The 12,706-nt window shown below is 50.4% G+C and overlaps 4 protein-coding genes across 4 annotated transcripts; 3 read left to right on the top strand and 1 right to left on the bottom strand.

The window, feature by feature from the left end:
- The first annotated feature begins 2,440 nt into the window (after positions 1–2,440).
- Positions 2,441–5,024, top strand: V8C40DRAFT_251627 (beta-N-acetylhexosaminidase). Its single transcript, XM_083217229.1, has 3 exons — positions 2,441–2,750; positions 2,809–3,284; positions 3,349–5,024. The coding sequence occupies exons 1-3, from the start codon at positions 2,711–2,713 to the stop codon at positions 4,954–4,956; spliced, it is 2,124 nt and encodes a 707-aa protein (XP_083070407.1). The 5' UTR covers positions 2,441–2,710; the 3' UTR covers positions 4,957–5,024.
- Positions 5,025–5,360: 336 nt separating this feature from the next.
- Positions 5,361–7,558, top strand: V8C40DRAFT_281111 (uncharacterized protein; the record flags this gene model as incomplete). The annotated part of the gene is made up of 2 exons (XM_083221531.1): positions 5,361–7,026; positions 7,101–7,558. 2 exons carry the CDS (start codon positions 5,361–5,363, stop codon positions 7,556–7,558), a joined length of 2,124 nt encoding a protein of 707 aa, XP_083070406.1.
- Positions 7,559–7,791: 233 nt separating this feature from the next.
- On the top strand, positions 7,792–8,811 carry V8C40DRAFT_281109 (uncharacterized protein). Its single transcript, XM_083221530.1, has 2 exons — positions 7,792–8,090; positions 8,182–8,811. Exons 1-2 carry the CDS (start codon positions 8,013–8,015, stop codon positions 8,674–8,676), a joined length of 573 nt encoding a protein of 190 aa, XP_083070405.1. The 5' UTR covers positions 7,792–8,012; the 3' UTR covers positions 8,677–8,811.
- Positions 8,812–9,389: 578 nt separating this feature from the next.
- Positions 9,390–12,477, bottom strand: V8C40DRAFT_251625 (uncharacterized protein). Its single transcript, XM_083217228.1, has one exon. The coding sequence runs from the start codon at positions 11,737–11,739 to the stop codon at positions 9,763–9,765; it is 1,977 nt and encodes a 658-aa protein (XP_083070404.1). The 5' UTR covers positions 11,740–12,477; the 3' UTR covers positions 9,390–9,762.
- Positions 12,478–12,706: the final 229 nt, after the last annotated feature.

Below are 12,706 nucleotides of genomic sequence, written 5' to 3'. Positions count from 1 at the left end.
ATAAGCGGCGAATTAATCGGGGGGAGTCTTTTTTTGTGGCTGAGAAGAAAAGCGTGCTCTGTACCGATATTAATCAGAGCACTAAAGGCTCAATTGCGTATCAATGAATCCGTACTGACCTCAACATTGTTTGATATGTTTGCGAAGCCAGATGCGAAGCCAAACTACTCTTAACAGCGTATCTAGCGATCGCTTGTTCTCCAGCGAATCGCGACATTATCGAACCACAGTTAAGGATTATCGTGTTGTCAATGGTTTAATGCGAGTAAGACTGGCAAACTAATTCCCAAGATGGTAGCTGTGACAGGTACCACAGCTAGAAAAGCCAATCAAATCCTTGCCGTGTGAGAAGAGTGTTGACCAAAGTCCTCCCACGAATGTTGAGATCTAGCGTACCTGCAGGCCATTATTTTCGGAATAATCGGGAACATGAGAAAGCGCAAGGCTCTGGTGTTTAAGGACCTCGCATCGGGAGTCGAAAAATTAGAAAGAGGAAACAAGAGAGCGAACCGACGCCAGACAGAGCAGCGAAAGACCAAGGATACATAGGCTGTGGATATTAGGTCGAAGCGGCGGTATAAAAGAGTCGGCCAAGCTATTCCCAGACGGTGGGAAGAATAACTAAACATTGCCGGGTCTCGCATTGCAACCTTGTCTTGCCCGGCGTTTCGGGACTTTTGCTTGAGCCTCTTGAATGACTTCATTGACCTGTAGGATTATCAGAGTCTTCATGCTGAGGATACAATATGGTAGAGACAGTCCTTTACCGGGAACGCTTGCCATCACTGCTGACTCGTGGCTGAAGGGTTTATGCGACACCAAAACGAATAGGCGTCGTGGAACAAGAAGAGACACCGATGGAATGAGTGTAAGCTGATCTTTGACGGTGCAGTAGACAGACACACAGCAAGAACATGGAGTATTTTCATTTCCATGGTCACCGCAAAAAGACTAGGGGTCTGCTCTTTGATGTGAATGCTTCTCGAACCTGGTTGTGTATCTCTAGGCCTTGCTTGCTTGCTCAGCTGGCTTTCGGAGGAGGCGACACTCGAGACGAACTATTGGGATATGATGGTATGTGGACTTTGAAAGATATTTCCCAGCTTGCCATCTCTCTTTTCGACATATCTTTGAAGCTTGTTCGTATGCAAGAGACTGGCTGTGGTGGAAACTGGTCGACTCTATACGAGAGACTCGCATGCTTGGAAGATAACAATCAGGAGGCAGCAAACTCAGCTAGAAGTACTGAGACGAGAGTTGAAGAACATGACGATCATCTAGATATGATTTCCGTAAAGATTGAGATGGATGCAGTACAGTCGAGCTGCTGAAACACCTGTTCATTCAGTACCAGGCAGCACTGCCAGCGAGAAGCTCCCCCCTATAGTCAGTTGCCCAGCACTATAATGTCAACAGCTGGCAGAGGAGGGAAGAGTGATTCACTGCTGAGGAAGGCACAGCGCACAGACCAGGGCCTCGTCTATAAAGCCATCTTCCACCAGCCCGGCTTTCAACTTTTCTTCTTTTCTTCTTTCATACCTTAACCCACACGGTGGGGGAGGATAGGAAAGCCCCAGTACTTCGAAGTTCAAGATCTCGTTAGTACTAGGACCGGGAGAGCAATCTTCCTCTGCTCTATGAGCTGATTCATAGGGGGCACAATTTTTGATTTGACAACCGTTTTCTTTTTCATTGTGAGCCCAGGCTTGACCTGAGGCACGAAGAAGGAGAGCAAAGAACAGTCAACCAGCTGTGGTGGGAAACGCGAGATGGTGTTTTGTTTGTTTGGCAAGAAGTTACGTTTGGGAGGAAGGATCGGCATCGTAAGAGATGATCAAACGAAAGGAAGTGTTCAACAGCAGTTATCTTTGAGGCTGGAAGCCCTGGTACGTTCGAACTAGTAGAGTAGCGAAGCCTGATAACCCGGTTGCTAGTCTGCCAAATATCGTTCTCGCGATGTTTGCGCGTTCAGCACATCAAAGGGTAAGGTATCTCTCTCTAACTTCAGCTGGTTTCCCTCCTCCGTTCAGGCTCTTCTGACTCTCAAGTCCAGAGTGATAAATTTTCATCTTCCATCTCCATCTCCATCCTCTTCTCCGTCTCCATCTTTCATTTCTTTTCCACATTCTCGTCAAACTGACTCTCCATCATATAGCCTTCTATCTCCGCCATCGGAATGGAGATTCGATCGGGCAATTCCAAGTTTAATCATCGCTTAGCTGACCGACCGGCAATCTGACATGCGATCTGCGGCCCCCACGCAGCCAAACTCGATCCATTTCATTCATCTTCCCTCCCCGACTGACCTCTATCGCCTGCTCCACCCTACCGCGAAACGCACCGCAAACCAACCAAAAACCTCTCCATGCTTACCTAGAGTCAAGGACAGCTACTCCATACTCCCGTTCAAAGCACCAATACTGGTGAAGCTCGACGGATCAAGTTGCCGAACCTCTTATCTATCGCGATGCTACTCACGCTAGCTTGGCTTCACCCTGGCCAAGTCTCCGCTTGGGCCGGGACTTCTATCCCCATGGGGATGCTACTGTAACGTTACGCTGTCAAAGAAGGGCCTTTGAAGATGATACAGTAGTGCAAATACAGGCATCATGGCATCCGTACTTATGGGATATCGTGCCCAGTCCAGGCCAAGAAAACATTGGTCGCAGAGGCAATTGGGACGCGGCACGGAAACATTGCCACTGCAGATATGAGGTTTCTCGTAGTGGTCGTAGGATTGGCTTCCCTAGGTAATATCCCAATGATGATGATGAAATAAGTTTCAAACAATTCTAACCAGGCATGTAGCTCGCGCGCAGCTTTTGGGAATACCGACTGTGCCATTCAACATCACCTCGGATCGGACGTATGACTTGAGAAACGTCCATACCATTGTTGTCGACCTTGCACACTCGACTACCTGCGATCAAGATGGCCTTACTCTGATTCCTCCCACCCTATGGGAGTTTGCAGAGACGTTTCGAGATGATCTTGCAGGCATTGGCATCAACACCATCTTGCTACCTGGGACCAAATCCATCAGCAATGCAATCTACCTCACCCTCGACAGCGACAAGTCACAATTCGTGAATGCCGCTGGAAACAAGACTTCGGAGGGCTACCGTCTCTCTGTCACTTCTTCAGGAGTCACTGTCAGCGGTGCCAGTCCTCTCGGAGCATGGTGGGGAACACGAACAGTCCTGCAGCAGGCGTTGATCAACAACAAGAAGATGAAGCTCGGAACAGGTGTCGATTCCCCTGGATGGTCAGAGAGAGGCATGATGGTAAGCTATTTACACGGCATGGCTCTGTGGAAGTCTGGAAAACCGAATAACTAACTAATATTAGCTTGATGTTGGCCGTCATTATTATCCGACAGATTTCCTCGCGGAGATGTGCTCCTACCTCTCGTTCTTCAAGCAAAACGTTTTCCATCTTCATCTCAGCGACCACGTCTGGGATCCCGCCAAGCTCGGCTCCCATGAGCTCGCTCTCCAGCTCTACGCTGCTTTCCGAGTTGGTTCCACTGATCCAGCAGTCGCGGGTCTTGCGCGCCCAGTCAACGAAACGTACAGCCCATCCGTTTTCGACGATCTCCAGCAGAAGTGTGCACGCCGCGGTGTAACCATTTTGCCTGAGCTCGAGTCTCCGGGACATTCGATGGCAACGACCGACTGGAGGCCCGAGATTGCGCTTTCTGACTTTAGCATGCTCAACTTGAGCCATCCCGAAACGCTTCCTACTGTCAAGTCGTACTGGAAGGCGGTTATCAACAACTTCTACTCCAAGGTTGTGCATATTGGGGCAGACGAGTACGACAGCAACTTCATTAACGAGTATAGCACCTTTGTCAACGATATGAGCGCCTATATCCAGTCGATTTCTGGGAAGAGCACTCGCATCTGGGGCACTTTCCCGCCCTCTTCTGCCGCTGGCTCTATCAACGTCAACAAGGATGTGACGATTCAACACTGGCAGATTGGCCAAGACAACGGCCTATTCGACTTTATCGACAAGGGATACAATATCGTCAACAGCGACGACTACTTCTACCTCGATCTCAAGTACTCTGACGGCGACGTCTACCCCAAAGAGCTCGATATCGAGCGTGTCTTCCACGGGTCTCCCGACGGCAGTGCGTTTGCACCCAACATCCTCGACAATGCCAACGCAACGAACAACCCACCTCGAGACAGCCCCAACGTGCTTGGTCACTTGGCTGTTGTATGGAACGACTGGGGCCCAAATGCCAGCACCTACCACGAGGCTTACTACATGGTCCGTAACGGTTTGCCGGCTCTAGCTGACAAGCAATGGGGTGGTTCGCTGCAGGAGAAAGATTATGCCAGTCTATTTGCTACTCTGCAGCCAGCTGTGCCGGATCAGAACCTCGACCAGCGAATTGCCTCCAAGGGTTCGACCATTGTATCTTACAATTTCGCCCAAGGTACTCTCTCATCAGCTCTCGCTGTTCTGGATGGCTCTGGAAACAACTACCATGGCCATCTCGAAAGCGGTGCCTATGTGAGCGGTGGTGCGCTGCAACTCAACGGACGCGGCTATCTCAAGACTCCTCTGACGAGCAAAGGACGCAACTATACTCTTTCTTTCTCCGTGCTACCCAAATCTCACGGCGGCGCGCTCTTATCTGGCCCGGATAGTAGCTTTCTCAACGGCAATGGCACGTCAACTAATCTCATGCTCGTATCTCACAACATTGCTTATCCTGTCAACCTAACCTTGCCATTGAATAAATGGAGCGACGTGACTGTTCAGGCCATTGGGCCACAAACGTTCATCTCTGTCGGCACACAGCGCCAGGAGGTGACTATTCTAATGGGTATTTGGGGAGGATACATGCAGGAGGGACCAATGGCGATCGAGGCGCCGATTCAAACCATCGGACAGGGAATTAATGGGCAGATGAAGAACATCAAGCTTTCCAGCGATGTATAATCCGACAAGAAGTCGAAATTTTAATGTGCTTATCATAATAATACAAACCTTCACGACCTAGTTGGTACGAACAGGTATATAAAAGTGCAACGAACCATGTTGTGGCTAACCGGTTGACTGTTTGCTCTTCACACCTTACAGCGTTAACGCCCGAGAAGTTGTAACAGAACAAATGACGGTATTTACTGCTAGTGGATATGTGTTGGGCTTATATGCACGCGATGCCTAATATCACATGCAGGGCGAGGCACAGCCTTATTTCCCCCCATCGCAAAGGCATGAGACTTCAATATTATCAACACTAATGCATATTTACCTCAACCGTGATCTTAACCATCCTCATATTTTGGCGCTAATATTCTAATTATAAAAAGCCGTCAGCTATGTCTAAGAAACCATGTCCCATGCCCGAGGGATCATCTACCGAATCGGGGGAATCACCAGCTGCTTTAGTCGGCTGCCTCCTAGATATCTCTGGATCCATGCAAAAGGCTTTGGAAGTTGACCGGCCAAACGAGCCTGCCACTGAGCGTTTGGAAGCCGTCCTCCGGGCTGCCCTAAAAGTTGCTCAAGTAGAGAAAGAACGCTGTTCCAACGCCCTCATATTTATTGGCATCTTCGGACTGAAGGAGAAAGTCGTCGAATCGGACACCGAGGACGTGAGCCCATCAGTAGTAGATCTATGCGCAGTTGCTGATGCCCTCGTTGGATATTCTAATGAGCAATCATCTGGGCATGATCTTCTTATCGCACGGGCCAATAGGGAACATCGTTCTCACATCACCCGATATATTCGAGAGAAGCTCACCGATAGCGAAGCTCGCATTCTCGATGCCCACTTACAAGAACACCCAGCTGATACGCAGCAATTCGTTTACTCTATCCCTCCAGGGAGAACTGTACAGACTATACATATTGGCAGTCAAACTACCGGAGGTGTACTGGGAACAGCGGGGGGAATTGGTATAGGTTCTTTGTTGTTCGGTCCGGTTGGGACGGTCATTGCAGCTTTTGTTGCTGGTTCTGGTGGTGTCTCCTTTGGAGATAGACTCGCTAACGGTATTGAAGACCGAGCTGTGGAGGAGTCGGAGGCTCTAAGTCTTGCTCGTCGCATATGCGCAAGGTGGCTCAACAACTTCACTAACTTTAGAGCCCGACCTGTTGACGACGTTATCCGTATTCTAGAGCAACTACTCCAGCGCTCAGATGCCAGTACGGAAACTAACAGAGACGCGAGAAATGGCGCCTCATCGGAGCTTGAAACTCTGAAACGCTACCTCTATGGGCGTACGCCCATGCAACAAGCCCTGAGAAGCTCTCTCGATGTTTTCCGGAGTTACCCCAATGTTGAACAGCGACTTCTCCTCCTTGTATCGGACGGCCTCTCTACTGACGGCGATCCAATAGAGATTTCTTCGGAGTTAGAGAAAGATAAAGTCAGTATAGCGACTATATATCTCACCAGTGACCGAAGGATTGCTCACCGCCAACTATACTATCAATCGGTCAATAGCTGGAACGATGGCCAACGTAAACTTTTCCACATGGCCACCAATTTCTCTTGCCTGGAGCATCCGGTTCCAGTACTCGCATCTACAGGTTGGAAGGTGCCATCAGAGGGTGAAGCCCGATTATATGCTGTATTATCCAGTTCAGCGGCGCTCGATGAGTTCTGTTCACTCCTCGTATCTGCCTGCCCCGGAATGGCAGATGGATTGTTGGATATCATTGGCCGTATAAGCCAGGATGCATACATCAATGATGAACACGTCAAGACGTGCAGGAAGCCATCGAACCAGGGTAGCTCAGGCACCTGCCATGCTCACGCCACGGCTGGGGCTATTCACATGTCGCTCCTTCGTATCGTTGGCCGTGAAGATGGTTATCCCAGTATCGAAGAAATCCGTAAGAGGATTCTGACAGAGTTCCCTGCTCAGCAAGGTGGACGAAACACGAGAAGTGTACTGAACCAATCTGTCCAGTGGTATCGTCCTCTCCATTATCAAGAAGTCGACGAGAATGGGGCACGGCAGGCAGTGCTTCACCGACGCCCGGTACTGGCAACCTTTGGTCTCTCAAAATCGGGCTGGGACGAATTTGCAAATCACTTTCATAAGTCATCTACGTCTGACCAAGAATAAAAGTACGGATTCTCACCTGCGCCCAGATGGTTCCTCATCGGTCAGGTATCCGGGACGGAGGTCATGCTGTTATCATGACTGGCTGTAGCCCCAGATCCCTGACATTTCTGAACTCATGGGGCCGCAAATGGGGCAACAATGGGAGTTTCAGTGTTGAGAGCTATACAGCTCTAGAACTAAACAACACTCCGATGAGATTCTACGACGTGTATTGGCTCGAGAGTGAGCTGACTTCTGCGGAGAAACAAGCTTACGCTTCCAAAGTGGACAACAACTTACGCAGTTTCTCTGAGAAATACCCTGGCATTCTTGAATTGCAACTGCGCTGTCCAGCATGTAGTTCAACTACACGGCTAGGCGACTATGACGGCACAGTCAGACAGTTAAAGTGCCCGCACTGCAACGAACTATTTACCCCCGATGTAAAATCCTTGATTGATACGTTGAATGCCGGTCAGTGAATGATCAGAGTTTTTTGATAGAAGCATTGAATGTCAGTGAATGAATCAGAGATTTCTGTTCATTTTGGTGTATTTCTCCGCCCCTTCACATGGTTGACGACAACTTCCCTCGCCGTTCTCAACGGTTCTCCACTTTCGCCACTTCCGACTCATGATCTTCATTCCAACGCATAAGATATCTCTATCGATTTCGAAAGAATGATATTATCGATTCATCATGTCCAAGAAAATCAGACTGAACAGCAAGCCATCTATCCACCGCCAGTGGAGCAAGCATGATGTAATCCGCTGACAACGGTCGCCTTCTATGAGCTCATAGATACGATATCGACAATTATATATATGGCTGGATCGCAATGATTGCAAGTATCTTCATTCAATTCATCTTGCAAGTTTTTTCCAATTACAACTACACGAAAAAGACACTTGAAAGAGAAAAGAAAAATAATTCACTATGTCTGAACACCCTGCGCATTACTCTGGCGAATTCCACGCTCGCAAGCCTCCGTCCGAACCCATGATGAAAGGAGGAGTAAGTCCCATCCTCACATTTGCACACTTATATCTTCATCACAAACTCTATACAATAGAATATATTAATTGCTAACCAATTGATCTTGCAGCATCAACCCGGAATCAAAGTCGGTAACGACCGCCTCCCAGAATCCCACCTTGAGACATTCCCTCCAGGAACCGCTCCCCCCGAATCATCCTTCCGCTCCAACCCCATTTCCGAAATCCCAGGCCAAGCCAACAATCCCGAAGTCGACGCCTCTGGCCGATCAGACCCCCTCGACTTCCCCGGCGCCACATCAAAAGACGTAAGCAACAGCTACGGTCGTCCCATGCAAGGTCTCGAAGGCCGGGAAGTCGCCTCACAATTGCCGGGCAAGAAGCACACCGGCACGCGAGAGCATCCACACGGCCATAAGGAAGCGGGAGCGGGATTAGGAGCCATTGCTGCGAATGTCAACAAGAGCGATCCCGTGAGAGAGCATGGGTGGGATTTGCCCGAGGGCGTGGAGAAGGGCACGAGGGGCAAGGTTGGTGAGAGCTTGGCTGGGGCGGAAGGAGTAGAGCCCGTGAAGGCGGATGAGGTTGCTTCGGAGAGGTTCTAAGAAAAAGATGAGATGCTGATTCTGGAGTTCTGTTGATGAAATTGTATTTTGTGCTCTTGCACCCGGAGTCTCATACGACATTATGCAATGATTACCTGTATAGTATGTATAGTAGTTATTCCTACAAACACAAAGCAAACAGGAACGAAAAAAAAAAATACACAAAATGTCAGCTACGGCTATCGCACCACGATACCCACGATCCCAGCAGCATCCGGTCTCATGTAAATGAAATCTATAAATAAACCACATACCCACGTCTCACTTACATTAAGAACAGACCACATCCAGAACGAAAAAGCAATTCCACACACACACACATTCAAAATAAGTGCAATAAAAACAAAAGAGCAGGCATGCATGTAACAAACATCCTGCTTCCCCAGTACCTACTTTGCTGTGAATCCTTCCATCTCGACCCCTCTTTCATAGCCCTGCCAGTTAAGTCTCGTAGACGCCCACTGCCTTTTCACGTCGATGCTTTGATTACTTCCATAGGATTCTGTTTCACAGTCATGTCGGTTATCAGGGGTATAGAGTGGTATTGGAGCATGACAAGGAACATACGGCTGAGTAGCATTCCGCTCGCCCTTTGGGTAGACCTCGGTCAAGGTGAGGCGAGACCAAAGCTACGCTTACGATGATTCCGGGCCATGGTGGCTACAGTTTATAGACTAAGGATATATCCAAGGGTAGGTATACTGAACAATGCATAAAATGAATTAAAATGTATTAAGACAAAGAAAAAGTATGCAATCTCGATAGCAGTAATATAGAATACCTCAGACCATAATAAAGAAAAGAAATGTCCAAAACACCCATATTATATATATCCTTCCAGCGCCTGTCCCATCGCATCGCAATGTATACCTTCTTTTTAATCCTGTCCCTAGGCAGCAAGCAAACAAACTGGTCAAACGTTTTGTCAGAAATCCGCACGTGTAATATCCAAATGTGAGCCGCCTGCCAAAAAGTTCCAAATCAATAATCTTTTCGCTTTCCCAATTCCTGTATCCCAATCCTACACGACACCTTGGCAGATGTAAACCGTTCGTGACATTTGTCCGCCTTTGAATGGCTGGACAATCAAGTGAAATCATAAGTGACCAAGCTCTCTGCGCCGTCAGACGTTTCTCTCAGGACTGTGACTCTATGGTCGTCAGTCCCAACCCAGTTTCGCCTATGCTCTATTTCGTCTGAGAAATCGTCCTCGTCATCAGCATCGCTGTAGTCTCTGCCTTCTCTAGGCCTTACTTCGACGCTCACGTCGCTTTGGCGTCCCTCGAGATCCCAAACTCGAATCTCGTCACCACGCTGGCTGACACTAACAGCTCTGCCTTCTGGGGTTACGTCGGCATCGGCGATGCCCGAGGTGTGGCCATAGAGCCTCGTAGCATTGGAAATGACAAGGGACTTTTCCGTCGCAGTAACAACAAACAACACAAGAGTGTTGTCGTGCATGGTCGCGAGCAGGTAGGGGTGGCTGTAGCAGAGCTTGGTTGGCCCGCCCTCGTCATCATCCATGTACAAGTCGGGAAAGTTGGAGCATGTAGGGCACTTTGGCCGGTACGAAGCAGTGGTGACCAATGCACCCGTCTCAGTAGGTAGGGTGTAGGCAACGCGAGACGTGATGACATCTGGCTTGGAGCTGCCCGAAGGCCGGATGTCAAAGTTTTGAATGCCAATGGCCCAGCCGCCGACAGTGTCGAACGAGTAGGCAATGGAGGCAACAGCCGAGTTCTTGAGCTGGCGGAGAGACAAGACCAGCGGCTGTCGCGAGTAGTCGGACTTGAGCGACGACAGCACAAATGGGTTGGAGAGGTCTGCGCTCTTGTCTACTTGGCCTCCCACTTGTAGTGTAGACAATTCACCGTCGCTCAGATAACCCGTGTCACCATCGCGATGACTCGGACCAGCAGTGGACATCTGCTCCGGCTCTGGGGCGGGCGTCTCAAAGGTGTATAGGGTGATGAATCCTAATTCAGCAGCCGTCAGAGCATACGGATATGAGTATGCGACCGACGTGAGTCTGCCCACGTAGCTTTTGTCCTGGCGATACAAGACGGCCAGCCGGCCCTCATTGACCGTCAGGCGCCAGATGCCAAAAGTGCCATCGTTGAAACCCAACATGATGTCCAAGGTGCCCAAATCAAGCTTCTGGCCGTCCAAAGCCAGCGCCGTGGGCACGAGGTGGATGCCATCGTGGGTCTCGGTGGTTGTTTGCGCAATGGAGAGCTGCGTGCGCAAGTCCCAGGCCCGGAGCCCTGCTTGCAGGTCGACGGTGACGGCGAGGCCATTGACAACCTTGACCAAGGTCCGACGCTCCAGGATGGGAGTCAGAGAGAAATTAGGGTTGACTTGGACCTGGCGCACCTCGCAGAGACCGCGCGCCCAGTTGTGTCGCAGACGGTACTGCTGCTTCCAGTCGACGAGGTCCGTCGGGTGGCTGGACTTGTCGGCCGGGTCAACGGGTTTGAAGGGGAGCTTGACGGGCTCAGCATCAACGGCATCAACGGCCGTGGGGGCCAATATCGACGAGCCGGGATTGGAGCTGGAGTTGAAGCTGGAGCTGGAGCTGCCCTGTTCGGCGTTGGAATTGGCCCCCGCAGACGTTTGTGTTTGTGTTTGTGCTTGTGTTTGCGTTGATGACTGGCCCTGTTCCCGAGCCGGATTCTTGCCCTTGAGGCCCGGGATGCGGTTGGCGCGCGGCAGAATGAACCTGCGGTAGTAGTGGGAGCGCCACAGCTGGGGATCCGAGGCGACTCTGTAGAACTGGCGCGACACGGGCGCGGCGGCCAGCAGCGTCTTCTCGTCGACGTAGGAGAAGATGCGCAGCAGCAGCTCGTCCGACACATCGCGGGTCACGTCGTACGAAGGCGTCGTGAGCTCCACGTCGACGGGTTTGGTGAGACGCAGCCGCTTGGCCGAGGCGTCGTTGAGGGAGTGGGAATGGGAATGGGAATGGGTGGCAGGAGAGGTGGCAGAAGAGCCGTCTGGCTGGCGGCTGTTGCCATGGTCGCTGTACGACGCTTTTCTCTTCTTCATGCTTCTGATGGCCATCATCTTTGCGTGTGTGTGTATGTATTGATGTAATCAATATCAATGATGGGTGGTGCGTGTGTGTGTTTGCGCGGGCTGATTAGTATAAGCAGCGCCCGGCTGTCCAAACAGGGGAAGATGAAGAAGAAGAGCAAGCAGCAGTGAAGATGGTGGTATAAAAGAAAGCAATGGAGGACAAGCAAAGCAAATGCTGTCAGCGGCAGTATCGCTTCTTCTCCCCGGGTTTCAATCTCGGGGCGTCTCTGCCCTCTGGTCCAGCGATTTGCAGCGTCGTCACGGGCATGCAGGTATCAAATGCAGTGGAGCAGTGCAGAAAAAGGGTGATGATGCGGGTATGTGAGGGAGAAGAGAGAACAGCGAGGAACTCTAAATAAAAGGCGTAAGGATGATGCAGTGAAAAGAAAGAAAAAAACGGCTGTCAAGGGAGGGAGAGACACGGAGATTGTGGAGTTGCGGGCGACAAACGCACGTGGGAATTGTGATGGAGGTTGAGGAGGAGGTTTATGATGATGGAAAACGGAGATATGATATGGATGATAGTGACGGGAGATTGGAGGTGACAACTGACGGGATAGAATAGCGCTGAGGTTTGCTGCCAAAATGCCCCGAAGCTGGTTTGTCGAGGCCCGAGTCCAGAGCTTGAGCTTCCATTCATTCCCCCCGTGGCACGCTGGCTTCCGGGTCCCTGCCGGTCTTATATAGTGGCTCCCCCCAAAGACGCTCCTCCAGTGCTACCGTAGCGGTTTGCATCCGTTCGGGCCTGCGGACGGCCCTGACGCGTCCAGGTAGGTCCAGTCTGGTGTCTGGTCTTGTTTTCCCCTTCTCTGTCTTGCCCTGTGCTTGTTTTCCCTTTTGCTTTGCTCTGCTTTGATTTGCCTAGGTACATGCATGCATCTATGGAGTCAAGTCATGTACCTGTATGTATCAACTTCAACTCCTCCCCAAGACACATACAGGTCATCCATGTACT

The sequence above is a fragment of the Trichoderma camerunense genome (assembly GCF_050948025.1).
Source record: "Trichoderma camerunense strain CBS 138272 chromosome Unknown V8C40scaffold_15, whole genome shotgun sequence".
NCBI lineage: Eukaryota > Fungi > Ascomycota > Sordariomycetes > Hypocreales > Hypocreaceae > Trichoderma > Trichoderma camerunense.
Note: the sequence above shows the minus strand (reverse complement) of the source record. Positions and strands in the feature narration are given on the sequence as shown.